We start from the raw sequence: 27,084 nt of genomic DNA, 5'->3' as shown, positions 1-27,084 counted from the left end.
ACCAATGATACAGCGCCACTTCAGAAGTTTGAACACGTGACATGCACGCGGATAGAAGGAGCGGTTATAAGTACATAGTGCCTCCCGTGGCGGCTCCGCTCAGATGGCGTAAAGTGAATGAAAGCATAAAGAAATGACTACAGCTGGAAGTCGCCTTATCTGGAATTTCCTCCTCCGCTGCAATGCAACCGCCTTATTATCCTTCCCTCCAAAATTCAAAACCCAAACATTCACCAAACACTAAAATCCTAATTATTCGATTCGTTAGTGGCAGGACCAAAGGATTGGCCGAGGGAGCAAAAGAACAAGTCCTCCAAGTTCCTATTAGCTCCGATCGACTCCTCCCTGGAAGAGTCTTCTCGCCGCTTATCTTTTGCTCAGTAACTCACTTCTCTCTCTCTCTCTCTCTCTCTCTCTCTCTCTCCACATGCGTTTCTACTTTTATGCGTCTTACTTTGGTTTTCGACGGCTGCGAGAGATTCCGATTACGCATACAATGATGTGGAGAAAGTTCAGAGCCTATTGAGATCTGCTGCCAGGGATTGCCTAACAGGAGAGAGGAATTCGGTTGCTTCATTTCAAGCCAATACAAGACGGTTGAGGTGTTGTCTTTCGCTCTTTCCTCATGATTTTTACTCTTAAGTTTCTAGATATTTCCAAGCCGATTCGCTTCGTGATGTATTCTATGAATATTATAGGTGTATGAGTTTGTATGTAGTCCTCTGTTTCAACAATTAGGATAATAGAGGTTTCAGGGTTTGTGGAGTGGTCTACCTGCTTTTTAAATTTTTAAGATAATACTATGTTCTGTGACGTGAATATCAGCCGTAGTCTAAATTCTTTTTGTGCACCTGCTTCGCATATTCTGGATGATAGTGAAAAATGCGGCATAATTGATTGGTGACAAAGATCCTGTAAAGTTGGAAGCCGAAGCTGTATTAAATGATCTTAATCTCTTATGAGGTAATTATTGGAAACTGTAACTTTATTACGCGTTTTTGAATCTTTTGAAGCTTTACTGGTTCATTAAAAATCAGACTGTTAAATACAGTAATCTTATTTGTCTTAAAAGGGAAGGAAGCATATCTAGGATCAAGCATCTAGCGCATCTTCTTTCCTGTTGATGAATCTTCTGCGATCCAAATACTGTTTCATCGATATCATCTTACATTATGTTGCTCATGCACAAAAATCAACATAGAATATATTTAATATTGTTTAATCTGAAAATATTACTTTATAAATTCATTAATTTTTATGTTATGGTTTTTTAGGAATTTTTAGTTCATCTTAGAATGACACTTCGGAAATTCAAACACGTGATATGCACGTGTATAGAGCGAACGGTTTTAAAGTCATTCCCGGGAAAGGGGTAGCCTCAGATTGCGTAACGGGAAGGCATCAAGGGATGGCTCCAGCTGGACACAGCCTTATCTCAAATCCCTCCTCCACTGCAGCAGCCTTCTCATCGTTCCCTCCAAAACCTCCAAATTCAAAACCCAAACATTCCCCTACGCACCAAAACCAAAACCAACGGCTCCAAATACGCGCCGACGTCTCTCGAAGAGACATTGCATCGCTCTCTTTCCTTGTTCTCGCGCCTTATTCTCTCTCTCAATGCGCTCCTCCTGCAACCGCCATTTCCATCGGCATCTGTTAGCTTGCGCAACTCCTTTGGCCCTTTTGCCGATTTGATTTTCTTTAACAAAATTCTTCCGCCCTTTTAAACCCTAATTTTAATTGTTTCTGAATGAAATCCCTAATTATTTGAACCGTTCGCAGCAGGACCCAAGGATTGGCTGAAGGAGCAAAAGAAGAAGTCGTCCAAGTTCCTATTGGCTCCGATTGATGCCTCCCGGGAGAGTCTTCGAGCCGCGTATCTCTTACTAAGTAACACTCTCTCTAGTCTCTATTTTTCCATCTCTGCTTTTATGAATCTTACTTTGATTTTCTACAGCAGCGAGAGATTCCGATTACACAAATAAGGATATCGAGGAAGTTCAGCGCCTATTAAGATCTGCTGCTAGAGATTGCGATCCAGCAGAGAGGAATTCGTTTGTTTCGTTCCAAGCCAATACAGGAGTCGAGGTTTTGTCTTTCGCTCTTTCTCTTTGTTTTTACGCTAAAATTTTTCGATAATATTCATGCCGATCTGCTGCGTATTATATTCAACAAATATGATAATATTATTGAGATAATAGAGGTGTTGGATTTGTGACATTTTGTCGACTACTTGCTTTTTCAAATTTGTAGGATAATAGTATGTTTGACGTAATATCAGCCGCATTCTAAATTATTTTAGTGCACAGGTTTGCACATTCCGGTTGGTAGTGAAAAATGCTGCATCATTGCTCGCTGATAAAGATCCCGTAAAGTTGGAAGCGGAAGCTATATTAAATGATCTCATAAGGTAAATTATGGATGCTGTAACCTTGTTGGTTATAGTTTTGAATCTTTTCATGGTTCAGTAACTGTAAACCTGGTTCATTAGAAATTAGATTGTTGAAGACAGTAGTGTTATTTGTCTTGAAAGGATCGAAACATCAGGCATTTAAAGCATCTTCTTTCCAGCTGATGGATCCTATGGGATCTGAATTGCGAGGAGGAGCCTAATGTTTTCATAGTGTTATTTGTCTTGAAAGGATCGAAACATCAGGCATTTAAAGCATCTTCTTTCCTGCTGATGGATCCTATGGGATCTGAATTGCAAGGAGGAGCCTAATGTTTCAACATTTAACCAAAAATAAAAAATAAAAAAAATGGTTGTTTTTCCACATGGTTCTCATGTCATTTGATACCGTTTTATTTAAGTAACTATTATATTTTATTGGTTTTTTTAATGCAGGTCTTTTGCTTCTCTTTATGTTCTGGTAAATGAAACTAAAATTAGCCTGCCTTCTGACAGGTATGTCACTCTTGTTAAGATTGCCGAATTATGGCTGCTAGATGAGTTATTGTTGAACAGTTTTAATATCTTCTACAAAATCAGCACCCAAAAAACAAAAAAAAAGAAGGAAGAAGAAGACTCTAGTTGTTGTTGTTACACGCCCCTCATAAAACATGTATAATGGAAGAGTTCCTATGGATGTTTGTATTTGTATGGACAGAAGGTTTTATAAGGAAAAGGACCAAAATATGTTTCCTACTCTGAAAGGCCCTAGTCTTGTATCCACTGATATAACTTCCAATAGTGCTCTTTGCTGTAAACTTCTATGAACTTGATGAATGATCGTTTCCTGTTGGCTAAGCTTTGCTATTTCTATTATTGAACCTTATTAAGGGTTTGAGATTTTGTTTAAAGTAGCACTGTTATGTTTTTATTATTTTGTAAAGACAAGTTTGTGGACTTGTATGCTTTATTTGATATGTTGACTTTTATAATGTATCACATGCCCTTCTCTAGAACCACCATGTATTACTAGATTTCATATTCGGTTGACTCTTATGTACGTTGATGGCATATTCTTCACTTTTCGAGCAACTTTACAGAGACAATGCAGGTTGGCTAACTGAATTATTCATCTGAGTTAATTTTGTGACTGAACTTGACTGTATCAAGTTTGGTGGCTTTGTTATTAAGATTTTGGACTGATATTTTATTACCTCATGGCTAAAGAAATATGACTATGTACGGTTTTATATTTGTCCTGTTTGTGCATATATTAGGGGGCTGAAAGCAGGCATAACATTGAACATCTAAATGATAAATTTTGTTCAAATGGCTTTAATTTGGTGCCTTTCCTCACTGTATTTCTCTAGATTTAAAGTACATTAGTCTATGCATGTCAAATTAAGTTGAACTGTATCCATGACCACCCTTTCAACAAACCACTTTCTCATTCTTATATGCCTACTTGCTTCTTTTTGCTGCAGACAGAAGCTAGCAGATTCACTCATGGATACCATATCCTCTCTTGACAAATTTGAGCAGGGAATCAAGGATTGCCTCGAAATTTGATCCATATGGTTTTCTTATGCAATTAAATCTGATGGATATTATGTTTGAAATTCTGCTGATGCGTCTATTTTGTATTTGTATGTAAATCTTTTTCTCTCCATTTTACATGTCTCCTCTACTCTCCTTTTCTTTTTTTTTTTGGGTAAATATGTCTCCTCTACTCTTGATATCCTTATTGATAAACATATTTTGATATAGGCTAGAAGATTATAATATGCAACGCTATACATTGGAACCTGGTGGCTGGTGAAAGCTCCATTTCCTGATTCTACTTTTATATTCTTAATTCTCTGAAACAATCACTGTTTACTTAATGATGCTAACACTCATATTACTAAATGCTTACTTTGATATTTCATAAGCTTGCAGTCATTTAAATTAATTTATATTGTACTTTCTGAATAGATATTAAAGTTCACATACCCTGGTTTATTCTGCAACAAGTTAAAATATGACACATGTTCTGGAGGTATAAAAATTTAAGCATTTTAAAGTTTGCTGCTTATGTATGACATAATGTGATTGGAAAGAAATGAGAAAATATTCACCTTTTAGGTTCTACTTCGTAAAAATTTCCACCATATCAAGCTCACATGCAAAACATTAGCTTATTCATGTTGTTTTATTAAAGCAATTATGTTACTTAAGAGATATTTATTTCCTAGCACATGCAGAGTTTGATTGAGATTTTAAATTTTGTTTTCTTTCATAAATTTTTTTTTATCAATTTACTTTCTTTCTCAATCTAGGATATGCCTGAAAACAGATTTCACATCATTTCCTGAAAATTTGTGCTGCTACTACAAGTTATTAGTCTCAAAGAATCTGCTTCTGATTGATTCTTTTGCGCATTGGCTAGTATGTATGGTTTCTCATCCTGATTTTGTTCGTTCCTCCATTTGTTATCTGGAACATAGAAATTAGCTAACGTATTAAAAAGTTTCAGCAGCATTTCTCTTTTTAAAAATAAGTTGTGTACTTATGCTATTTTGATTTACTTTCATAATTTTTTCCATGAAAGAATATTTAAGAAAAGAAGTGTTTCACTCTAATCAAGTGAACTAGTCCACTTGTTTGGGCATTACGTATGGCAAATAATTTTTCTGGGAGGAAAGGGGTGGGCGTCAGGCAGATTGGAGATTGTCCTACTATTACTTGCTGAATGGCGAAAGCTGTCTGTTTTTGAAATACACACTCAATAACTAAGAGGACATATAATTTGCTAGTTGCATAATGCACTTCCTGATATCTTTTGCCTTCTCTGTAGGAAAGGTTATAGATAGTCAGTAGTCAATACCATTTATAATAATGACTTTAGAGAAAAATTGAAAAAAGTTTCATATATACTAGTGTATATATATATATATATATTATTTATGACTGGCTGAGGAAAGCATCACACAGCGGGATTGCTGTTAAATGTGAATGTGTTCCCTAGGAAAGTGTCAAGACTACAAATAATGATGCCTACACCTATACTACAGTATCCATATTATGGCTAGCTTGTTGATCCTCCGTTGAGAGGTTTAATTGGAAGAACAAGAACCTTTCTTTGAATACAAGTGATAGCCTGGTACTCCATCATCTGGTTATATTTGTGCTCAACTTGGCAAGCTGCAGAGTTGTGTGGAAACGTTTAATAATCATCTGCTGGCCCTCTATGAAATAGCTTTAGTAGGTGAGCCAGAAGCCTGCACCAAGTACAAGCGGCAACATGGTTTTCCATCATCTGGGTGTGTTTGTATGGACCTAGGCAAGCTGCGGAGCTTGTTGAAGAGATTTAGTGGGTCTGGCATGAGTCCAAAATGAGCATCTGGATCACCGATTTGTGAAAGTTTGACATGAGAAAAGCCAAGAGATGGCAGGAGATGATCTGGCCAATCACTGTAGAAATGGAAGATAGAATTGGAAAGTGTTGTTGATGCTTTGTTCATAAAATCAGCCAAGAGGACTGTCTGGGTAAGTTTACACTTGTCAGCTATAATCTTCAATACTTGCATGGCCTGGGAGTGGGAGAGGTAGTAGAGGACACCCTCTAGAACCCACACCGTGTTCTTCTCTGGTACAAACCCTGATATTTGAAGTTTTTCTAGCCAGTCATTACATCTGATGTCGGCTACCACTCTGCTTAAGGATTTTGCTTTCATCGTTAGATGTTGGTGATAATTTGTAGCCTCCATTGCCGCTTGCAAAAGAGTGTTTTTCATTTGCAAGACTTCAGGTAAATCAACTTCAAACACATGGCTTTCCTTCAAGAAACTTAATCGATACGCCCTTGCATCCATTCCTACAGAAAACTTGCATTTTCATTATTATGTCTTCTCAAGCATTTGAACCCAATAAATTGAATTCTGGACAGAACTAACGGTTTTTTTTTTCCCCCCCTTCTTTTTTGGCAAGGCCAGCCTTTCTTAAATGCTCACAAATTGTGGAAGACAAAAGTATAGACATCTGAGTTGTAACATTTAAACTGCCATGTTGATAGCGTTAGTGTTTGTAATTATTATCTAGATAGGCCTCATTTTCCATGTGATTGTTAATGCTTTCTGTATTTACACAAGCCCCCACACACAAAAAAGGGGGAGACAAAAAAAAAAAAAAAAAAAAAAGGCTATTGTCAAGATTTCTGTTACTTGATATGCAGCCTATTCTGTGCATAACAATCTTACTCAGAATCGAGGGCACTTTTAGTTATTCTCGTGACCTGCTCTGCACTACAAGGGAAGGGAATTCGGCAGCAACTTTTGTTAAGCATTGTAAATTAACAACTCATCTTCTATGATTTAGAGCTACTTTATGTCTAAAATTCCACGTCATTGTAACTCGCAAATGAAATTTTTGACCATATTGATTGAGCTGCATTGGTTTAATAAAGGCTAGCATAACAAAATTGCAGTTAACCACATACAAGAATGGGGACATAAGAACCATGGCCCACCTGCACCAAGGAGAACAACTTGTGTGTCTGCGGCATTGAAGGAATGAAGAGCTGCTTCAAGTTTGGAGTCGATCCAGAGGGTTCGAACTGCAAGAATCACTCCAGAAATTTCCCTGGCATCGTTGGTGCAGTCTCTCTTTATCTTCTCATGAAGGCTTGTTAGGTATGTTTCTCCTGCAAGTAAGTCTGCTAGAGGGTCGTGGATCACATGCTTCCAGAGGGCTCTTCCGGCTGCGGTTTGGCATGCTGACCGTTGTAGGGGATCCCATTCTTTTTCAATTGTAGCATGCACTTGCCGAACGGTGTCACTAAATAATAAATCTGGAAGTTTAAGTTCAGGCCACTTTTGGAATTCAGGCAGGCCATTTTCTTGATCTGACATTGCTATATATTACACGGTTTGAAGGATATTATAAGGCAGTGGAGGAGATAATGCATGCTATATATAAAGATCATGGATTATAGGTTATTGAGATAAGAAAACAGAGCCACACACATAACCAACGCTTGAGAAAAAAGCAGTGTATACAGCTTCTTTGCCTCAACGAAAAGGAAGGTAACGAGACAGTCCACGACTACCACAATTTATATGCCATCTATATCCGCACTCTGGACTGTCCCTTTTATTGATAAAAAAAGTAACAGTAGGGGGCTCCACAAGAGGGAAAAAAAAGGAAAAAAGAAAGAAAAAAAAAAGGGGGCCTATTATCGGATGCGAGTGGCTCCAAAGAAAATACCTGATATCTCATATCCCATGCGAGTGGCTAGCCAGCGTGTTCGCTTACTATAAGGAAAGTCCAGTACCTCGGCTTTTAGCAGGTACCGCTTTTCCGTTTCTTCTGTACCCACCATCCCTACTAGGGTGGTAGGGTATACTCGTGCTCCACGAAGGCAAGCGATGCGAGTGAGTCGGGATGTTTTAATAGAAAATAGCAAAACTGAAATACATTATTGCCATTGGTCGTGTTTAAATAATACTAAGCCACACTGTAGCGCCACTCAGGTGGTGTGGCAAGTGATTCAACGGAGGCTGGTTTCTGGGTTTCCAGCAATTTGACAAGATTAACTTCTTTGGCTATCTTATCCCAAACGGCCAGAATTAGTGGCGTACAGATTATCAGCTCCAAATATATATATATATATATATAAAATAGAATTTTCAGGGGGCGTAGGGAATTTTTTTTATATAGCCAACCTTCGAGATTTGGAGAGGCAGCGTCCATGCACACAAGTTGGGCTGAATTTTCCCCTTTTTTTTTTTTTTTTTTTTTTTTTTTGGGTGATGATAATTTATCTTCTGTTATTTCATTTAAACTTATTTTGAAAAATTTCAGGTGAGACTTCATTTATTTATATGACAGAGTTATTTGAAAACGTGGAAGTAAAATGCCTTCATATTTGATCGAGGCTAGACGGCTGGAGTAAAGAGAGGATTGGTGTGGGGTCCAGTGCCAGCTGATCACTGACGAAAGAGCTAGTAGATATGCTGCTGTTGTTAGGTACAATCTAAATAGACACCAGGAGCATTTAGAGCAACAGAAGACTGGAGAACACGTGGTCCTGAGTATATGGCCTTCAGCTAACAGGATCATCACTGGCAGTTCTTCTGCTAAAACTATTGTAATAGTGGGTTGGGTATATGTCAGTATTCCTTTAGATATTCTAATCGGACGGCTTAGAAAGGTTACTATTGATTAAATATACGAACAATGTGGTGTGCAAACGTAAGCAGCAAGATGCAGATCCGCGTGAATTATAAAAACCAAGGCACTAGAATACAGTAGGGTGGGAATACGTCAGCACAAGGTAAAGCTTTTTTCATTTTTATTTATTTTTTAATTATTATTATTTTCTATTTGGTAAATAGCACAGTCGAAAGTTGGCACAACAAAAACCAAAATATTTTCGTAGAGACAAGTGGTTAAATTTTTAGTGATCAAATCGAGGAAAAATCGAACTGGGAAGAAGTGATCGAAAAGCCCAAAACATCATTTGCAGCAAGAGATTAGAGATATGGCGTCGGACGTGCCTTGCTGTGGGACGAAGTTCTCTTTGTATGTGCTGATAATTATAGGGTTGGTGTGCTTCGCGGGGTTGATGGCTGGGCTAACTCTGGGTCTCATGTCTTTGGGCCTTGTTGATCTCGAGGTACTGATCAAGTCTGGTCGTCCACAGGATCGAATACACGCAGGTACTCCCCCCAACTCTTTGGCTTCCCCTCTGATTTCCATTTTCTTTTTTCTTTTTAGTGTTGAATTTTATACCCGAAAATGGTACCCAGTTGATTCTGAGCTGAACTATTCTATGCTGTACTGATTAAGCACGGCCTTCCTTGATATCCTCCTCGCCGGAATTACTTTCGCAGATAGACGTTTGATTATTGCGTTGTTCTAACGCAATTTGCTTTCCTTTTTTTTTTTTTTGGTTGAGAATATTATCAAGGTTATTATAGTTTTTTTAATTTTTTATTATTATTTATATATATATAATTAATGATATGCCGCTACATATGGATGTTACTGCTTGCAAATGGCTTTGAACATTTTTTAACTGAGAATAGTCTAATTTAAGTATTGTGATTTTGGCAGCCAAAATTTTTCCGGTGGTAAAGAATCAGCATCTTCTACTTTGTACCCTTTTGATCGGGAACTCTTTAGCGATGGAGGTAAGAACGTGATTCTTTGTAGCTTTTAAGCTTTTAAAGGCAATTGAACTGTTTCTAATTCTCATTATCTTCCCTGTAGGCTCTTCCCGTATTCTTGGACAAACTGGTGCCTCCTTGGGCAGCGATTCTGATATCTGTCACTCTCATCCTCATGTTTGGAGAGGTAGGCTTGTCCATACCAGCAGAGCAATTAAGAAGACTTCGTTGCAGATAATGCCTCTGCTTGAGCTTAATATCTTTCAATTTTTTGTTTTTTTGCATCATGAACGCTCCAGATATTGCCTCAAGCAGTCTGTAGTCGCTATGGCTTGACTGTTGGAGCAACGATGGCGCCATTTGTCCATATTCTTCTCATTCTATTCTACCCAATTTCTTATCCAATTAGTAAGGTGATCTTGATTTGTGAAACTATATTCTGATTATGGTGTATGTATTAATATTCAAAAGCTATATTTGTTGCAAGTTGGGGAGGCATTTGCACTCAGCTCCTTATATGATATTTGAAACTCAGGTTCTTGATTGGATGTTGGGTAAAGGACATGCCGTTCTTTTAAGGAGAGCAGAGCTCAAGACTTTTGTGAATTTTCATGGTAACGAGGTATTATTTGTCTGCTGAAAATTTGAAAAGTACCGACTAATATTTTTTATTTGACTCTTTCTGTTTGTAGGATGTTTTAGACTTGTTTTATATGTGGGTAGGGACATTTAACTTGGGGATTATGTTACATCTTTGATGTTCCTGAATGTTATCCTAATTAAACGTAGTATGTGTAAGTGCGATATTATTTAGGCAGGGAAAGGTGGGGACTTAACACATGATGAGACTACCATCATTGCTGGGGCACTTGAATTGACTGAAAAGACTGCAAAAGATGCCATGACTCCAATTTCAAATGCATTTTCCCTTGATCTTGATGCAACTCTTAATCTGTGGGTTTGTGGATTCTAGTTCATTCTCTAATCCTTTTAATGCATTCGTCCTTCCTTTGGATGTTTCTCTTACTCTCTTTATGCATTACAGGGAGACTTTGAATGCAATAATGACAATTGGTCATAGCAGAGTTCCGGTGTATGCTGGAAATCCCACAAATATAATTGGACTTATTCTGGTAATTTCAGTTCATTGCGAAAGTAAGACCATGTTTTTGATATCTTCAATATTTTGTACTGAAACATTTTTCTTTTACTTAAAAGTATATAATTTTTTTACTTAATCATTACCAATCTGTCTTGTTTGGGGTGGTGAATACCATCCAATAAAGTTTTATTCTTGCCTCTTTTATTGTCTTTGATTTTCTTCTCTTCTTGTGAGTACTATTTTTTATGACCATGTTTTGGCCTATTAACACCAAGTAAATTGGCATACTTATAATAATACAGGCATGAATAATAATGCTTGAACAAAGACTTAAGCTGGAGACCATCTTAAGAAGCCTCCCATGATGATAAGAAAACTATTAAGAAGCTGGAATAAATGCAGTAAAATTAAAAATTGTGCTGATGGATCACTTATAAAAGTCTCAAGTGTTAATTTGCTTTCACCGCTTCACAAACTGCATATTTTTAGGTGCTTCTATGTTTTAAACCTTTTTTTATGCCCTGGAAGAGAAGCTTCCTTCAAAAACCTAGTGTGTTTTCCTTCAATGTTACATCTATAATAACTGTGAATTAGAATTGATGTTTTCTCTTCTTGAAGGTGTGCACTTGAACTTTCTGGTTATATCTCTCTTCTATGTGCAGGTTAAAAATCTATTGTCAGTTGATCCAGAAGGTGCAGTTCCCCTGAGAAAAATGATAATAAGAAAAATTCCTAGGTAGTTTTTCACTTCTTTTTCGTTTTTCTTTTACTCATCTGATAAAACATATGATGTCCCCTGTTGTTGACAGTTGATATTATATAAAAACTTGCTGCACATCGATGTTTGGGCTCATTCATATTTCTATGTATGCGTCTGTGTTGGTGGAAGCTATTCTGATTTCCTCCTTATCCAATCTACAGGGTTTCTGAAAATATGCCTTTATATGATATTCTAAATGAATTCCAAAAGGGTCATAGCCATATTGCTGTTGTCTATAAGGATACAAATGAGGAAAAAGAAATACCAGTGGAAGGCAAAGAGGATAAAACACTGGAGTTTAAGGACAATTGCAAGGATTTAAGAGGCCAACCTGATGCATCATTTAATAAAGGTGCATAAATACCAAGCATGAATAAAGGAATCTCAGAGATTTTTAGTGCTAGTTGTTATTACAACTACCTTGTCATTATTATTTTTCTTTTTTTCTTGGTCTTTCCTTAAATATTTGATTCTGGAGGATTATGCCTCATTACTGCTTCTTGAATCATTCATTTGCTTTGTTGTACCTGGGTTAGTGATCTCTTTCTTGTAAGCTTTGTATAACTGGTCTATTGTTGGATTTGACAGATCATAAACAGGCTACTGCTTCTGCTCAAAATTTGGGGGTTAAATTGGAGGCACATGATGGCCAGATAGTTATAAAGAAAAGTGGTGTAGGTCAACAGACGAAAAAAAGTCCACCAGCTACTCCTGCTTATAAGAAACGACACAGAGGTTGTTCCTATTGCATTCTGGACATTGAGAATGCTCCCATTCCAGAGTTCCCACCCAATGAGGAGGTTGTTGGAGTAATTACCATGGAGGATGTTATTGAAGAACTTCTTCAGGTAATTCATGATTTCTTCAGTAATTAGCATATCATGGTTCCTGCACATAGGTTTTCTTATATATGTTGTGAACATTTTGATGCCTGTTATGGTCATTGTTTTGATGGTAAACACTTTAAGACCCCTTTGCTGAGTAGTCTGGATAATGCAGGGACCATGATATGCAATTTACTGAAGAACATTTTATTTTATAACTTACAACTAGTTCTTTTTAGTTAAATATTTGTTTGGACCAAGGAACTGAAACAACTCCTGTAGTTTTGAAAGTTACACTTCAATATAACTCTAGAGGAGTTGGGATTATTATCCGGATCCTTGTGTCTCGTTCTCTATGTGCTGATTCAATTTTTGTTTCTTTGCGTGTGTCAGGAGGAAATATTGGATGAAACAGATGAGTATGTCAATATCCATAACAGGTAATTTCAACCAAAATTTCATGTGTATTTATTTCTGTTAAACATACATATGCCAATGTTGGAATTCAGTTAGCTTGCTATGTCAACAAAACTTAGAAGTATTCTGTTTTTTTTAATCTTAAATTATTGCATAGCGTTTCATGGTATCATTAGTCCATTCATTTTGCTTAAAAGACAGAAAAGAACAAAAATTTCCTGGCTTCTCAGAAAGGACAAGGAAAAAGTCTTTAGTTCCTTTAATATCTAAGATGTTATGCTGTGTTAATTAAACCATAACCAGCTTGGGAACTCAGTAAATCAATATATCCTTGCTTTGGTGATGCAGGATTAAAGTCAACATGCATGCAACTCAGGAAAAGGCTGTAGATACGAATTCATCTTTGCCTTCCCAAAATGGTTCATCCATCACCAGCACCCAGCTTCGAACTGTATCCCTGCCTCCAGTTTCATCTTATACTCAACACTCTGCTGACTAGATTCCAGCCCAACGCGCTCAAATATTAGGTAATGGCCGCCTAAACAGGCAAGGCTCACAAAAAGAAAGATCTAATATTAAGTGTATGTCAAATATGTGATACGGTTTAGAGTACGTTTAGTAACATTTATAAAAATGTTTTTTCTTTTACAAATTAAAGATAAGTTTTTATTACTTTATAAGAATAATTTTGGGGAAAAACTTTGATAAATTTTAATAATTATTATTTTATTTGTTAATTTTAAAAACTAGATGACGATGTTAAAAGTGTCATTGGAGAATACCTTCTCCTTTTTTTTTTTTTTTTTTTTTTTCCTTTTTAATCTGTCAGGATGTCAAACTTGTGAGTAAGCTTAGAGTTTGAACGTGTCCTGTTGCATCATTTTTGTTTTCGTATCCAATTGGATTGTATTCGCGTTAAGTTAGTTAATTTAAACATGAGCTGTTAAATTTTCGTATAGAAATAGATAAATTCGAATCTATTCATTAAATTTATTGTATAATCTATCATTCAATCCATTAAAAATTTATACAAATTCAAAAATTTAAATTTGATTTAGATTTTAAATAATAAAACATATATATAGATATATATTAAAAAAAAATTTGCTAATACACTTGTTTATTTTTAGATTTTTAAAAAGTTTAATTGACAAAATAAAATATGGATACATGTTTGAAATAATAAATTAAGGTTTGAAATATTAAAAAAGTCTGTATAATTATAAAAATATTCTTCTACAATGGATTTATCGTGTTTATTATATATTACCTGTTAAAGATTTATTAATTTATTGAGTTTTGTTTGATGATATTAATACAGATGGGATATGATATCCTCATATTATTGTGTTGAATGATATTTTGCTAGATTTATAAATAGTATATTCTTCAAAGCTTTATTTTTAAACCAATATGATTTGTGAAGTTTGTATTTATATCCATTTCTTTTTTAGTGAGAAATATTTGTATCTAATTTTGATTATAAGTTGATGAGATAAAATTTTAGTTTTTGACAAATTAAGAGAACGATCTAAATACTGTGAATGTAAAACTGATACTCAACTTTTACACATATACTTTATGAAAGTAAAAATGAAAGAAATTCGATTACTTTTTCCCTGTTTGGATGAATGCCATCTGCAGCAAAAGGTATAAGAACTTAGCTCTAGCGTCAACGGAGGCTCCGCAAGAAGACTGTTTTCAACGTGGAAGTCAATTGAAGAAAATTTCCACGTACTCGTACAAAGGAATAAATGGTAAAAGTGTGCAATAGTCTCCAGATAAACATGTGAAAGACACAAATAGGGAAAATTGGTTTCAATGGACGGCAAAACAAGGGTTTAGTGGGAAAAATGGGTGGGAAATCAAGGGTTGAATGGTTAAGTTGACCCACTCTGTTTACCGTCAATTTTTAATGTTTGTATAACTCCGGATAGTGTACCAATCCTTGCACAGAGAGAGAGGAAAAAAAAAAAAAAAAAAGGAAAGTGAAACTTGGGCCAGCCGAATGTGTTTCAGTGACCAGCCCACTGGGCTTTCGTTGCGTTATAGATTTTCATACGGCGGTGCCCATAGCATGTGCAGGTTCAAGCGCACATTACGCACCGTTTTTAGCTGGTCCGTAGTTAGCGCACATATCAGCGTCTCACATGCCTTTGCTAGTTGCCACTCTTCTACTCCGAGGTGACAGGAGTTCTGCCCGATCATATACGTAAATCCCGATAATTCCTCTGCCATTACGAAGACCTTCGTCTTTGTCGTCTTTTTTCATTTTCCAAAAATTTACCATAATTATATAATATGTTTTAAATCCGAGACAACGAAATTTCTCCAACTTACTATTGCTATGTATTAATCATTGTTCATTAGAATTCAGAAAGAAGTTTAATCCGGTAGGTAAAAGTAGTGAAACAATCCAGCTTTTAATCTCATCTTTCGCTGTTATACCGATCTGGTTATTTAAAATTTATACTTTGATTTCAGTGGGTATTTCTTTACTCTACTTTCCCATTTGAGCACTTTCAATTTTTTCTTTCCTTTTTTGAAATATCTCATGGATCTTCCATCCTGCTTCAGATTTTTAAGTCCTTAGACTCATCATCGTGGATTTCATGCAGGTTTAGATTGCTTTTTTTTTTTGCGTGTTGTTTTCCAATTTTGCTGTTTATTTTTTTCAAAAAGAGCATTTATTGGGGGTAAGGGAGAGATGGCTCTAGCTCGTCTAGGCCGCCAGGCAAAACGCCCATATGGGTTCTGTGCAAAGGTGACGGCAGTGGCCGTCATGGGTCTTTGCTTTATAGTTTTATGGTCTGTGTTTTCTTCTTCTTCCACATCCGTTACTGTTCAAAGAGAAAGCTTCGACGATATAGGCGAACCTGCATCAGGGAATGCAAAGGTAAGAACTTTTGGGTCTCAGACTAATAAGAAACAAGTGGAAAAGCATGAATCGAGTGAGAAAGTTAAATTTGAGTCTGATTTGGAGAAGGTTGAGAAAAAGGTCAATGCTTCTTCTGTGTCTTCTTCTGTCAATAAGCATAAATCTGAGAAGAAAAGAAAAGAAATACCAAATAAGAAAAAAGAGAAAGAAAAGGTAAAGTTGCCAGAGGGAGGGAAAAGAGAAGATAATGGGTCTGAGGAATCTGAAAATGAAGATTCACAAAAGGAAGAGGAAGACGAAGAAGGACTAGTAGTGGATGGCAAGGAACAAGCTTTGGAACATGAAGGTGAAGTGAGTGAAGACACAGATGAAGAAGGTGTTTTGGTTGAGAAAGTTGATCAAGAATCTGAGGAGAAGTTGGAAGACGAAAGTGATGAATCGAGAAAAGGGAAAAAGAAGACAAAGAAGATAAAGGGTCCGGTGTTTGATCCGAAAGTGCAATATAGTTGGAAACTTTGTAATGCAAGGAGCAAGCATAATTACATTCCTTGTATTGACTATGAAGTTAGTTCAGGAAAGCTCCAAAGCTATCGTCATACAGAGAGGAGTTGCCCGAGAACACCACCAATGTGCCTTGTACCTCTTCCCCATGATGGGTATCGGGTTCCAGTGCGGTGGCCCGAGAGCAAAGTGAAGGTATATTTGGCATTGCATCCGTTTTCTTCTTCAGAATTACATGGAGCTGCAATGTGTTCTGACGTTATCTTCGGTTACTTCTCACTTTTTGCAGATATTATATAAGAATGTGGCACATCCAAAACTTGCTGCATTCATTAAGAAACATAGTTGGGTGATGGAGTCTGAAGAGTATCTCGTCTTCCCCCAAAACCAATCTGAGTTTAAGGGTGGAGTTTTTCACTATATTGAGTCCATTGAAGAGGTGAGTTTTCCTTCTTGGCTCTTTTAAACTCTTTGGTGTCTATTTGCAGGCAAGAGCAGAATTGAAATATTTCTAAAATGGAACTGAAATTAGATTAAAATGATTCTCTGTAGTTGTTTCATATTCTTTAATTGTATGATAGGAGTTTAACTGCTATATTCTATAATGTGAGGTCGGAAAGTGGTGAAATGAGCTGTCCTTTATTCAGTCTTGTCCATCGTTCTTTATTTATACTACTATTTTATCTTTCATGACAGTTATCAGGGCTAAAATTTATTCTTTTACTGTCTATTTAAAGAACTTCGCAAGGATCTAAAACTGCTCTATTATTGAACCTGATTGAATAGGCATATTATTATGCTAACGTCTTAGATTTTTGTACATTTCCTACAATTAGATACAACTGATATTACCACAAACCTCAACCAATCAGTGTTGCTGCCCTGTCTTCTAACTTATGCCACAAACATTATTTTGACTCTGTGCTAGTACGTATAGAAGAAGCAAGAAGTTCCCTAGAAAATGATTTATTCTGAGATCATAGTTCAAAATATTTTCCATTATAATTCTTCGTCTGAATGCTGAAACAACGTTATTTGCAACTCTTTATAGATGGCACTTGCATTTGTGGCTGATTGCTGAAAATATCAAGTTTTCACTTCACTATCTATAGCAATGCTAATTTAGTGATGGTGACCTTAATGTTATTATTATTGTCTAATTTTGATTGCATATGATAGATGGTACCAGATATTGAATGGGGGAAGAACATTCGTGTAGTGCTGGACATTGGATGTACAGATTCAAGTTTTGTAGCTTCTCTTTTTGATAAGGATGTATTAACATTGTCATTGGGCTTGAAAAATGACCTAGTTGACCTAGCTCAGGTTGCCCTTGAGCGTGGTTTTCCTACACTGGTGAGCCCTTTTGGAAGTAGAAGGCTTCCTTTTCCTAGTGGCGTTTTTGATGCTATTCATTGTGGTGGGTGCACTGTAACATGGCATTCAAGTGGTTTGTGTGTACTTCCCTCTTGTCTTCCTGTACATGTTTTTATTTCTTCAATGTTTCCTACTAATTTCAGACACCTTTTTATTTATTTTATTTTTTCATTGCTACATATTCTATTTTTTGTAGGGGGAAGGCATCTTCTAGAGATGAATAGGATTTTAAGGCCAGGCGGCTACTTTGTCTTGTCAACTAAACATGACAACATTGAAGATGAAGAAGGTTCTTTTTCCCTATATGTTTTATGAAGTCTACTCTAATGTTTCTTAATTAGAGGACCTATTCTCCTTCAAATGGATCATATTCTGTTTCCTTTTTGCACCTAGATCAGTTTGCTTTATAATAATGTCTCTGCTAAGTAAAAGTGCCTCGATAAAATAGCTAATAGAGTTATTTGCCCAATTCATTTCATAAGGTATGGACCATTAATGTGGATTGACTCTACGATTGGGTTCAGTTTCTGGTAGGCAGGTTATTTGCTGCATATTCAGTAGTGTAGCTTTTGAGCCAATTCTGATCTTCTTAATCTGTTTGTATTTGTCTAGGATCTTGGACCACTTTCCATCCTGACATTGTATCCAACTAGCTAACTACACTTCCTTTTCATTGTAGAATATACAAAATTTTGTGACCATGATGCTTCTTTCTTTTTACAGCCATGACTACTTTGACAGCTTCAATTTGTTGGAATATTCTGGCTCATAAAACCGATGATGTTGGTGAAGTGGGTGTTAAAATATATCAGAAGCCCGAATCAAATGATATATATGAGTTGAGGAGGAAGAAACATCCACCTTTATGCAAGGAAAATGAAAACCCAGATGCTGCCTGGTAAGCTTTGACGGGCTTATGTTACAAAATTTATCTTCCTGGTTTTTAGTATGGTATACATATCTACTTCCGTGCCTGGCATTGAGATGAAGTCAATTTGATTTATGGAATTAAAATATGATAATGTTCATTGTTAACTGATGTTCATAAATGAAAAAGGAATGCTTTCTCGATTAGAAAACAGTAGATGTGCAATAATGTTACCCTTTAAATACTAAAGATTTTAGTATTATTGTAGGAATTTAAGGCTCATTGGCAACAGTGATGAATTGGCCAGCAGTGTAAGTTATATAGTGGGCCAAAGCATTACATATGACAGATTTGAACATTCATTGTTTCTGCTAATGCTGTATCCATGCATAGAGCTGATCAATTAAGTTAATTAATCCCGTTCCAGTTACCGCCCTAAATTTCCTAACACATATGGGCTACTTCTATATCAAGGTGGACTTTGAAAAGAACAGTATAATGATTTCTCAGCCATTTTTTACTGTCTCTCAGTGGAAGCATTTTATTTGGGATCATATTTATGGTGTGAGCGTTAGATATTATGTCAGAGCTGTTGAAGTATTAGACAAATGGATCTTGAGGACAGTTCTTGTAACAGGTATATTCCCATGACGACTTGCTTGCATACCATTCCATCTGCTATAGAACAACATGGAACTGAGTGGCCAGAGGAATGGCCCAAGAGGCTCGAAACTTATCCTGACTGGTTAAATGATAAAGATAAATTGATTGCAGACACGAAGCACTGGACTGCTATTGTTGACAAATCCTATCTCACTGGAGTTGGAATTGATTGGGCCAATGTTAGAAATGTAATGGACATGAAAGCCATATATGGGGGGTATGTAGACAAAAAAAATTAAGTTATCTAGTTTTCCTTTGCCCCTTGCTTCTTCCTTGTTTCTTTTATCGCATATAAAGTAATCAGGAAATTAAATAGTGATACTTCTCGTACAGCTTTGCTGCGGCCCTTATAAAACAGAAGGTCTGGGTGATGAATGTTGTTCCGGTCCATGCACCAGACACTCTTCCAGTCATTTTCGATCGTGGGCTTGTTGGCGCGTATCATGACTGGTGTGAATCTTTCAGCACTTATCCTAGATCATATGACCTTTTGCATGCTGATCATCTATTTTCACGGCTAAAGAACAGGTTAGACTGAACTCAAGACTGTTATGAATTTGTTACAAATTGCAATTATCTCTGTGGCTAAATTAATATTCCTTTTGCATTGAAATTTATTCCATTCTTGTTGCCTGCTGAAGCCCATCTGTTAAAGAGTCCAGACTAACAGTTTAATGGGACATCACTCGTGGAAAAAATTGCACCATTTCATTTACACCTAATAGATATATTATTGATTGCAGATTCCATTTGTGCATTGCCATGTGCCTTGTATTAATCTAAACAGTATAACTTTAGTTGTTCTATTGTTATTTTTCAAGTTTGAATTTTACAGACTTGTAAACACTAGAATCTTCGTAAAATCAATCTGTATACAGATGTATTTTACACATAAAACATTACTTTTGCAGGTGTAAGCAGCCGGTATCAATTGTTGTTGAGATGGATCGTATATTACGGCCGGGGGGTTGGGCAATTATACGCGATAAAGTTGAGATACTGGATCCATTAGAGGGAATATTGAGAAGTTTGCAGTGGGAGATACGAATGACTTTTTCTCAGAACAAAGAGGGTATTATTTGTGCTAAAAAAACCATGTGGCGGCCTTAACTTGTCCATTTTCTTCATCTGAAGTGTTATTACTGCTATGACTACTAATTTTTACGAGATTTCTGGATGTGCCAGAGGGCCAAAGAGCATAGGCAAATTTTTTATTTTTGCTTGGAAGAAAAAGGAACCAAAAGGGGAAGAGTGTTCATATTGTTCATTTTTATGCAAGATTTGTGCATTGACGTAGTTAATGAGGACACTAATTGGATATACCAATTTTTATAGATGTTTTTTTATGATTTTTTTGGGTGGTCTATTTTGTTTAGTCCTGGCCTCTTCGGGTATGTAAAGTTCGGGGGAGAGAGGTTGATTGGTTGAAGGTTTACGAGTCCCATGTCAAGAAGTGATATTTTTGCTTTTTGTTTTTTTTTAATCATTTTCTTGATCATTTGAGGTTTTCTTTTATTTTTTTTAAATAATGGAAGAGAAACCGAAGGAATTACATCCTCTTGTATAGATCGAAGGAGCCATTGAGGTCCTTCCTTCATCCAAGTTTCATAATTACATAAACAAGCAGCATATTGTGCTACCTTGTGGGCAAATCTATTTGCCTCTTTACAACCATAAACACAACTAAAAGACTTATAAAAGGATAACAGTTGTCTAATCCCATCCACCAGGAAACAATTGGCATCCAAATTGAAGCCTAAGTTGTGCACTAGCTTTACAGCAATCTGTGAATCAGAAACAATTTCGCACTCCATCAAGCCTAATGCTACATAGAAATGATTGGCTTGAATGCTTCAGAGTTAAGAGAGCCAAATTTTATGTAATAATGGCTTTGCTAGCGCAGCCATTAATTGACCATGCGAATTCCGAGCAACCACCCCTATACCACACCTTCCTTAGCAGCACGTACAGCAGCATCAGCATTGACTCTCATCAAATTCCCAGCTAGGGAAACCCAATGAGCACTTCGTCTTACACATTGTAATTTTCCAGTTGAGTTATTTGCCTCCTTAAATTCAACTTGAAACCTCACAACTCCATCCAACATTCGCTGATCAGTCATCGGATTGGAACAATTAACAATAGCATTTGTACGATTCCACAAGCTCCACGAATATAATTGCAAATCTTTCTATCTTCATAGGGTGTTAAAAACAATAAGAGCCCAACAATACAATTCAGAAAAGGAAACATAAACACCTCTTCTTAAAGCCGAACTGAAATCCATATGTTTCCATAACAATTGAGCTTTAGAGCAACTCCAAAGACCATTTAACACCGTCTCCTCCCTAGTTGAACAAACTGGACAGACGTTACTCATAGCAATTCTCCTTTTAACCAAGTCAACAACAAATGGAATGATAAGAGTAACATGCATGCCAGAGGAATAGCTTAACTTTTGTGGCCACATTTAAACCCCAGATGTGCCTCCACCAATTCCATTCTGTTGGTCACTTGGATCCCCCCTCCCCCCCAACCACCATTTCACCACCACCTAATTCAGGTGCAATCTAGTATCCTGGTTTGACAGTATACATCATGATTTCATGTTTCTTTTTTTGATAAAGATGATGATTTCATATTTCGATTATTACTTTTCAAGGAGTTGATTTTCTTTCAGATATTAAACAAATAGAAATGATGAAAAGGTTTAGAAAGAAAATAACAATAATTGATTTCCAAATGGTAATTTATAGGAGCTCTACATTCCAATTATTGATGTAATTTTTTTTTTAAAAAAAAAGTTATTATTAAGAGATCAAATTATTTTTTTTCTTTTGAAGAAAAAATAAATTAAATAAATTTTTGAAATATTAATATAATTCATTAATTTTTTTTGGAACAACAAAATAAATGAGATCAATATCTAAATTTTGATAAATTTTTTAATCACTAGAGTATTGGCGCGGAAAATCCTCTTGAAAAAAATGGTCTCCCAACGGGCCCCAATTCCCACAATTGCATCTTCAGCCCAAAGTCAGACCCAGAATTTGGGCCTTCAAGATTCCCTCTTTTGAAGTCGGTCCAGCATTTTGGGTACCAATTCCAAAAGCACCACCGTCTTTCCTCCTTGTCAGTCAGTGCTCTGTTTGTCGTCCTAGGCGGACATGAATTCAGTTCGTGATCGACTTTCCATTTTATGCGTATTTTAGCAGGGTGTAACCTTTTTGACATACAAGGGCAAACCAGAAAGTTATATGCCCACCATGTCCTTTTCCTCCTTCCCAACGCGTCTCACGCTACTTGCCCTCCTCTCCGCCACTACGTTCTACTGCTTCTACAAATCTCGTCGCCTCAAGCTCCTCAGCCAATCCCTAAACCCTAACGGTAAAACTAGCTCTTCCTCCCCTCGCAAAGCTAAGCTCTTCTTCATTTCTCAAACCGGAACATCCAAAGCCCTAGCTGTTCGCCTTTTCGATCTTTTAACCTCCAATAATCTCGCATTTGACCTCGTGGACCCAAACCACTACGAGCCAGAAGACCTCCCCAAGGAAAACCTAGTTCTCATTGTCGCTTCGACCTGGGAAGATGGTAAAGCGCCTCCAACGGCCAAGTTCTTCGCCAATTGGCTGTCGGAGAGTTCCGATGACTTCAGAGTCGGGTCTCTGTTGCTGTCGCAGTGTAAATTCGCAGTGTTCGGAGTAGGAAGCCGAGCCTATGGAGCTACGTTCAATGCGGTGGCTAAGGACGTATCGAAGCAAATGAGAGCGTTGGGCGCTAAAGAGATATTGCCGGTTTGGGAAGGTGATGTGGATGGGGGTGATATAGACGAGGTTTTCGACGCTTGGAGTGGGAAAGTGGTGGGGTTTTGTAAAGGCGGTGTGGTGGAAAATGGTGGGGTTTCGACTAATGGGGTAGATTGTGAGAGCGATGCTTGTAGTGGAGATGAGACGGATGAGGAGGAGTATAGTATGGAGTCGGAAATCGTTGATCTTGAGGATATTGCTGGTAAAGGACCTTCCAGAAGATCAGCGACAGTGACAAAGGCTGAAACTAATGGGACTTTGAATGGGAAAAAGGATATGGTTACTCCGGTGATTAGGGCGAGCTTAGAAAAACAGGTATTCTGGAGGATTTTTTTTTTTTTTTTTTTTTTTTTTAAAGCTGCGTTCATTATTTTGATAGATAGATATTTTTAATTTTAATATCATGGCCACTTTGTCTTAAGTCGTTGGGTGGAATTATACATTTGCTAGGCGTTCCTCGCTTGTTTATAAGTGTTCAACTAATATGTAGCCTAAAATCTCTTTTAGCTTGAACACATTATATTTGATGAGCTATTAATCATTTGGGTTTTGGTTGGCCAAGTAATATGTTGTACTCTGTGAATCCTTGTCTATAGAATACTATTATATTTTTTATCTGCTTTGCCAACTTCTAGTGGATTTAAATTTGCAGGGATATAAAATCATTGGTTCACATAGTGGTGTCAAAATTTGCAGATGGACGAAGTCACAACTTAGAGGCCGAGGGGGTTGCTACAAGCACTCATTTTATGGTATAGAGAGTCATAGGTAATTGGAATTTATTTAGTATATGTGTATATATATATATATATATAATTGACTACGATTTTTCCAAAGTGCAGAATTATCTGTTAAAAATTGTCCAACTTTGCAATGAATTAGGTGCATGGAGGCAACCCCTAGTTTAGCGTGTGCAAACAAATGTGTGTTCTGTTGGAGACATCATACGAATCCTGTCGGAAAGAGTTGGCAGTGGAAGATGGATGACCCATTAGAAATTGTGAATTCTGCCATAGAGCAGCACACAAAGATGATTAAACAAATGAAAGGAGTTCCAGGTAACTTTTAAAGCCTACATGCACGGTTTTAAATTAAATAAGGAGCTTCTGGTGTGTATAACTTTTCCTAATGGTGACCTGTGTGGGATTTGAATTTGTTTGATTGTATTATGCTATTTAGGTGCTAGAAGCATGCTGGCTACCTATTCATTATTGCACGATTTAACTAGGATCGGTTTTTATTTTTTTTATTTTTTTATTTTTTTATTCATAGCTGTAGTATCCATTTTGTTTTGAAGGTGTCACTGTGGAGCGTCTAAGAGAAGGTCTCTCTCCCAGGCATTGTGCGTTATCACTTGTGGGTGAACCTATTATGTATCCAGAGATTAATACACTTGTAGATGAGCTGCACAGAAGGCGGGTTTCAACCTTTCTCGTAACAAATGCTCAGTTTCCTGAAAAGATTAAAATGCTGAAGCCTATAACCCAGGTTCACATTCTAGTTTTAAGTCCTTTTTACTTTATTACGTCAAAGGATCCTATGATCTCATTCGTGAATGCCTAAGTCCTTTTTACTTTATTGCATGAAAGGATCCTATGATCTCATACATAAATGCCAAACTTCTTTGCCTTCTTTGATGCATGCAGTTATATGTAAGTGTGGATGCTGCAACCAAGGAGAGTTTGAAGGCAATTGATAGGCCACTATTTGGGGACTTTTGGGAGAGGCTCATTGTAAGTATTTCTATTTGTTCCCTTATTTTATAGAGAGAGAGAGAGAGAGAGAGATCAATGGAAATTAATATGATCTGCATTTAAAACTCAGTTATATATTGGTTAGTATTACTTTCCTCAACTAACTTTTAGGAACTTCCAACAAACCATTAATGTAGAGGATGGTTGGCTTGCTTTTACCCATATTAGAATGTGAGTCTAAGCAACGGTTCATATTCTCACCTATTTCTGTCTGACTAAGATTCTTACAACTTGGGAAAAAAAGAGGGAGACAGAAAAGGAAACTGTAATTTTTCGTATTCTTTTGCTTCCAAAACCAGTTTTTGAGTTTGATATAGGATTTTTTTTCTCATTGAATAAAAAGTTACTAGAACCGTTAGCATCCACTTTCTGAATTCATTGAAGGGATAAATGCAACCCTCAGAACCTATATCTGACATGCTCGACTCCTGCTTCAGTATAATGTCTAAATGGTCCAGATAAGTGAAGCCATTAGCTGCTTTCTGTTTGTCAACCATCATACCAGCCAACCATCCCTACATGTATTGTAGGAGAAAGTAAAAGATATAGTAATTGATCGACAACAGAAAAGAAGAACAATTAAAAGAATTTAGCACTAAATGTTGATGGCACTTTCGCTTCCTTTCTTTTATTTTCTACTCCTCTTCATAGTTGAAGCTCTTAACTAGTACTTGCGTGCTTGGAATATTAATTGCTAGGATTCCTTGAAAGCTCTGAAAGAAAAACAGCAGCGAACTGTCTACCGCTTGACCCTCGTGAAAGGGTGGAATACAGAAGACATTGAAGCTTACTCTAACCTATTTAGCATTGGGAAACCTGATTTTATTGAAATCAAAGGCGTAACATATTGTGGATCGTAAGTTTTTCTCTTGTATGGTGGGGCTGGTGGATTGGCTGTTGCCATCATTTATAATGCTTTCGTTTTGAAACCGTCCATTCTCTTCTCTTTACAGATCTGCTACATCAAAGCTGACCATGGAGAATGTGCCTTGGCACTCTGATGTTCGAGATTTTTCAGAGGCCTTAGCCTTGCGAAGTCTAGGGGAGTATGAGGTTGCATGTGAGCATGTTCACTCATGCTGTGTCCTCCTGGCAAAAACTGACAAGTTCAAGATCAACGGCCAGTGGTTCACATGGATAGATTATGAAAAGTTTCATGATCTGGTAAAACTTTGATTTCCTTTAGTGCCTTGTACAATCAAATATTGTTTAGTAATATTATCCTTATAAAAATGCAGGTGGCATCTGGAAGACCTTTTGATAGCAAGGATTATATGGCAATAACACCATCATGGGCTGTCTATGGAGCAGAAGAAGGGGGATTTGATCCGGATCAATCAAGGTATAAGAAGGAGCGACATCACAGATCAAGCAAGTAAATTGATCGATCAGGGTAAAGATATTTATTGGCATTAGGCTGTCAAATTTTCTTCTTTGTTCATTTAGAAAGTTTTCTTTTACTTCTGTATACCAAATTTTCACCGGATAGTTATGTATAAGCGCTTAATATCTGATTGCTGTACTTACATTTACGTCAGTATTCCTTTTGTTTTTTCTTCCCTTTGGAAAACTGTAGTTTATACAAAAGCAAGATAATTTTATTTTCCCTGCCTTTTTCATTTGTTATACAATATTCAATACAGAAAGGTGGAACTTTTTTTTTTCCTTCTAATTATCCTTTTTTGGTCATCCAGAAAAGGCAGAGTAGCTGCATACCTAAATACCAGAATCAAAGCTAAAATTTCTGATAAATGGGACAAACAACCATACATGCATCAACTTCTAGTAACCGAGCAAAAACCTCAAATTTAAAGAGAAAAATTCCTTAAAGACAATATTGTTTGCATTGATCAAACCCCCATATAGAGGTAGGGAGTCAACAGCTGTGACAATGCTGTAGGCGTTGGCGACAAGAGGAGAGAAGCTGGTGGCTATGTGAGGCTGCAAAGGGGAGCTGATGGTTATGTGAGAGGGTGAGTTGATGATTTACAGTTTTAATTTAGCCTAAACGATGCAGTTTCAGTGTTATGGGTACCTCTTTTGTGTGTCTTTTTTGTACATATTTTTAAGATTCCTTTCGGGTTCGCATTCAACTGTGCTTGAGCTTTATCCCCATGCACAAGAAACTAAAACCATTCACAGAAAATAATAATAATAGAAGAAGAAGAAGAATAGAAATCTAAAATCATAAATGAAGTTCATAATTCCCACTGTTAGCCAATTATTTTTTTGTTTTCTCAGGATGGTGGCACCTTTCTTGTAATGTTGCTGTGTACGGTAAACATCTACAGTAATAGTAGTATAATACAATTTTCTCTATGCATGTTTCTGACCTGAGGTGGATTCAGTAGCCTTAATTAGTTTGGTCATTCTATATTTATGAAAAAATGTCCCCGTCTTTGGATGCCTTTTTAATTTTCATGCATATTAAACATTATGGTCGGCCGCCAGCCACTTAATCCGTGTGTGACATTATATTATTTATCCTTTGGAGACACGAAACAATTCGCTTAATAGTGATATTTATGTGAAACCAAATGTAGATCATGTACACAAGTGTCCCATTCAACCCTCTTCCAAAAAACCAAAACTTCTTT

At 36.7% G+C, this 27,084-nt stretch overlaps 5 protein-coding genes across 12 annotated transcripts; 4 read left to right on the top strand and 1 right to left on the bottom strand.

Moving 5' to 3' along the window:
- Positions 1 to 107: 107 nt before the first annotated feature.
- Positions 108 to 4,235, top strand: LOC107420221 (uncharacterized). 7 transcript variants are annotated; one of them, XR_001581659.3, is made up of 9 exons: positions 113 to 602; positions 877 to 963; positions 1,275 to 1,655; positions 1,783 to 1,890; positions 1,958 to 2,088; positions 2,310 to 2,410; positions 2,846 to 2,905; positions 3,874 to 4,035; positions 4,157 to 4,235. XR_001581659.3 is itself a non-coding variant. In XM_048476573.2 (8 exons), the coding sequence occupies exons 4-8, from the start codon at positions 1,325 to 1,327 to the stop codon at positions 3,066 to 3,068; spliced, it is 834 nt and encodes a 277-aa protein (XP_048332530.1). In that variant the 5' UTR covers positions 109 to 380; positions 479 to 602; positions 877 to 963; positions 1,275 to 1,324; the 3' UTR covers positions 3,069 to 3,300. The 7 variants fall into 7 exon arrangements, 6 of the variants coding, with proteins under 6 accessions (XP_048332531.1, XP_048332530.1, XP_060673226.1 ...); XM_048476573.2 differs by lacking the exons at positions 2,846 to 2,905; positions 3,874 to 4,035; positions 4,157 to 4,235 and adding an exon at positions 2,906 to 3,300 and having other exon boundaries at positions 109 to 380; positions 479 to 602; XM_048476575.2 differs by having other exon boundaries at positions 1,961 to 2,088; positions 3,874 to 4,235.
- A 1,048-nt stretch (positions 4,236 to 5,283) lies between these two features.
- Positions 5,284 to 7,769, bottom strand: LOC107420254 (uncharacterized). Its single transcript, XM_016029152.4, has 3 exons — positions 7,634 to 7,769; positions 6,897 to 7,280; positions 5,284 to 6,245 (listed from the first exon to the last, which is right to left on the bottom strand). The coding sequence occupies exons 1-3, from the start codon at positions 7,746 to 7,748 to the stop codon at positions 5,617 to 5,619; spliced, it is 1,128 nt and encodes a 375-aa protein (XP_015884638.2). The 5' UTR covers positions 7,749 to 7,769; the 3' UTR covers positions 5,284 to 5,616.
- A 217-nt stretch (positions 7,770 to 7,986) lies between these two features.
- LOC107420188 (DUF21 domain-containing protein At1g47330) lies at positions 7,987 to 13,389 on the top strand. 2 transcript variants are annotated; one of them, XM_048476572.2, is made up of 14 exons: positions 7,987 to 8,127; positions 8,231 to 8,702; positions 8,895 to 9,087; positions 9,485 to 9,561; positions 9,641 to 9,724; positions 9,837 to 9,950; positions 10,073 to 10,159; positions 10,352 to 10,491; positions 10,583 to 10,670; positions 11,302 to 11,375; positions 11,561 to 11,751; positions 11,988 to 12,247; positions 12,617 to 12,663; positions 12,989 to 13,389. In XM_048476572.2, the coding sequence occupies exons 3-14, from the start codon at positions 8,910 to 8,912 to the stop codon at positions 13,137 to 13,139; spliced, it is 1,491 nt and encodes a 496-aa protein (XP_048332529.1). In that variant the 5' UTR covers positions 7,987 to 8,127; positions 8,231 to 8,702; positions 8,895 to 8,909; the 3' UTR covers positions 13,140 to 13,389. The 2 variants fall into 2 exon arrangements, with proteins under 2 accessions (XP_048332529.1, XP_048332528.1); XM_048476571.2 differs by having other exon boundaries at positions 8,808 to 9,087.
- Positions 13,390 to 14,152: 763 nt separating this feature from the next.
- Positions 14,153 to 20,397, top strand: LOC112492034 (probable methyltransferase PMT28). Its single transcript, XM_025074901.3, has 8 exons — positions 14,153 to 16,214; positions 16,309 to 16,458; positions 17,199 to 17,469; positions 17,593 to 17,685; positions 18,120 to 18,294; positions 18,902 to 19,144; positions 19,261 to 19,455; positions 19,839 to 20,397. Exons 1-8 carry the CDS (start codon positions 15,348 to 15,350, stop codon positions 20,035 to 20,037), a joined length of 2,193 nt encoding a protein of 730 aa, XP_024930669.2. The 5' UTR covers positions 14,153 to 15,347; the 3' UTR covers positions 20,038 to 20,397.
- Positions 20,398 to 22,013: 1,616 nt separating this feature from the next.
- LOC107420298 (S-adenosyl-L-methionine-dependent tRNA 4-demethylwyosine synthase) lies at positions 22,014 to 26,093 on the top strand. The gene is made up of 8 exons (XM_016029228.4): positions 22,014 to 23,048; positions 23,386 to 23,501; positions 23,616 to 23,791; positions 24,031 to 24,221; positions 24,380 to 24,466; positions 25,186 to 25,343; positions 25,441 to 25,651; positions 25,726 to 26,093. Exons 1-8 carry the CDS (start codon positions 22,185 to 22,187, stop codon positions 25,864 to 25,866), a joined length of 1,944 nt encoding a protein of 647 aa, XP_015884714.1. The 5' UTR covers positions 22,014 to 22,184; the 3' UTR covers positions 25,867 to 26,093.
- Positions 26,094 to 27,084: the final 991 nt, after the last annotated feature.

This window comes from Ziziphus jujuba, chromosome 5 (genome assembly GCF_031755915.1).
Source record: "Ziziphus jujuba cultivar Dongzao chromosome 5, ASM3175591v1".
NCBI classification, from domain to species: domain Eukaryota; kingdom Viridiplantae; phylum Streptophyta; class Magnoliopsida; order Rosales; family Rhamnaceae; genus Ziziphus; species Ziziphus jujuba.
The sequence above is the reverse complement of the archived record's forward strand: the minus strand, read 5'-3'. Positions and strand labels throughout refer to the sequence as shown.

Excerpts from the sequence above, each read along its gene's own strand:
- LOC107420298 (XM_016029228.4), top strand. The coding sequence starts at position 22,185 with ATGCCCACCATGTCCTTTTCCTCCTTCCCAACGCGTCTCACGCTACTT. Across the intron at positions 25,344-25,440 it reads GGCGTAACATATTGTGGATC|ATCTGCTACATCAAAGCTGA; the intron begins GTAAGTTTTTCT and ends TTCTCTTTACAG. Across the intron at positions 25,652-25,725 it reads ATGAAAAGTTTCATGATCTG|GTGGCATCTGGAAGACCTTT; the intron begins GTAAAACTTTGA and ends ATAAAAATGCAG.
- LOC107420188 (XM_048476572.2), top strand. The coding sequence starts at position 8,910 with ATGGCGTCGGACGTGCCTTGCTGTGGGACGAAGTTCTCTTTGTATGTG. Across the intron at positions 9,562-9,640 it reads GGAACTCTTTAGCGATGGAG|GCTCTTCCCGTATTCTTGGA; the intron begins GTAAGAACGTGA and ends TCTTCCCTGTAG. Across the intron at positions 11,752-11,987 it reads TGATGCATCATTTAATAAAG|ATCATAAACAGGCTACTGCT; the intron begins GTGCATAAATAC and ends TGGATTTGACAG.
- LOC107420254 (XM_016029152.4), bottom strand. The coding sequence starts at position 7,748 with ATGGTGGGTACAGAAGAAACGGAAAAGCGGTACCTGCTAAAAGCCGAG. Across the intron at positions 7,281-7,633 it reads CATGGGATATGAGATATCAG|CAATGTCAGATCAAGAAAAT; the intron begins GTATTTTCTTTG and ends TGTAATATATAG. Across the intron at positions 6,246-6,896 it reads AGTTGTTCTCCTTGGTGCAG|GAATGGATGCAAGGGCGTAT; the intron begins GTGGGCCATGGT and ends AGTTTTCTGTAG.
- LOC112492034 (XM_025074901.3), top strand. The coding sequence starts at position 15,348 with ATGGCTCTAGCTCGTCTAGGCCGCCAGGCAAAACGCCCATATGGGTTC. Across the intron at positions 19,145-19,260 it reads ATGAAAGCCATATATGGGGG|CTTTGCTGCGGCCCTTATAA; the intron begins GTATGTAGACAA and ends CTTCTCGTACAG. Across the intron at positions 19,456-19,838 it reads TTTTCACGGCTAAAGAACAG|GTGTAAGCAGCCGGTATCAA; the intron begins GTTAGACTGAAC and ends TTACTTTTGCAG.
- LOC107420221 (XM_048476573.2), top strand. The coding sequence starts at position 1,325 with ATGCACGTGTATAGAGCGAACGGTTTTAAAGTCATTCCCGGGAAAGGG. Across the intron at positions 1,891-1,957 it reads AGCCGCGTATCTCTTACTAA|CAGCGAGAGATTCCGATTAC; the intron begins GTAACACTCTCT and ends GATTTTCTACAG. Across the intron at positions 2,411-2,905 it reads ATATTAAATGATCTCATAAG|GTATGTCACTCTTGTTAAGA; the intron begins GTAAATTATGGA and ends GCCTTCTGACAG.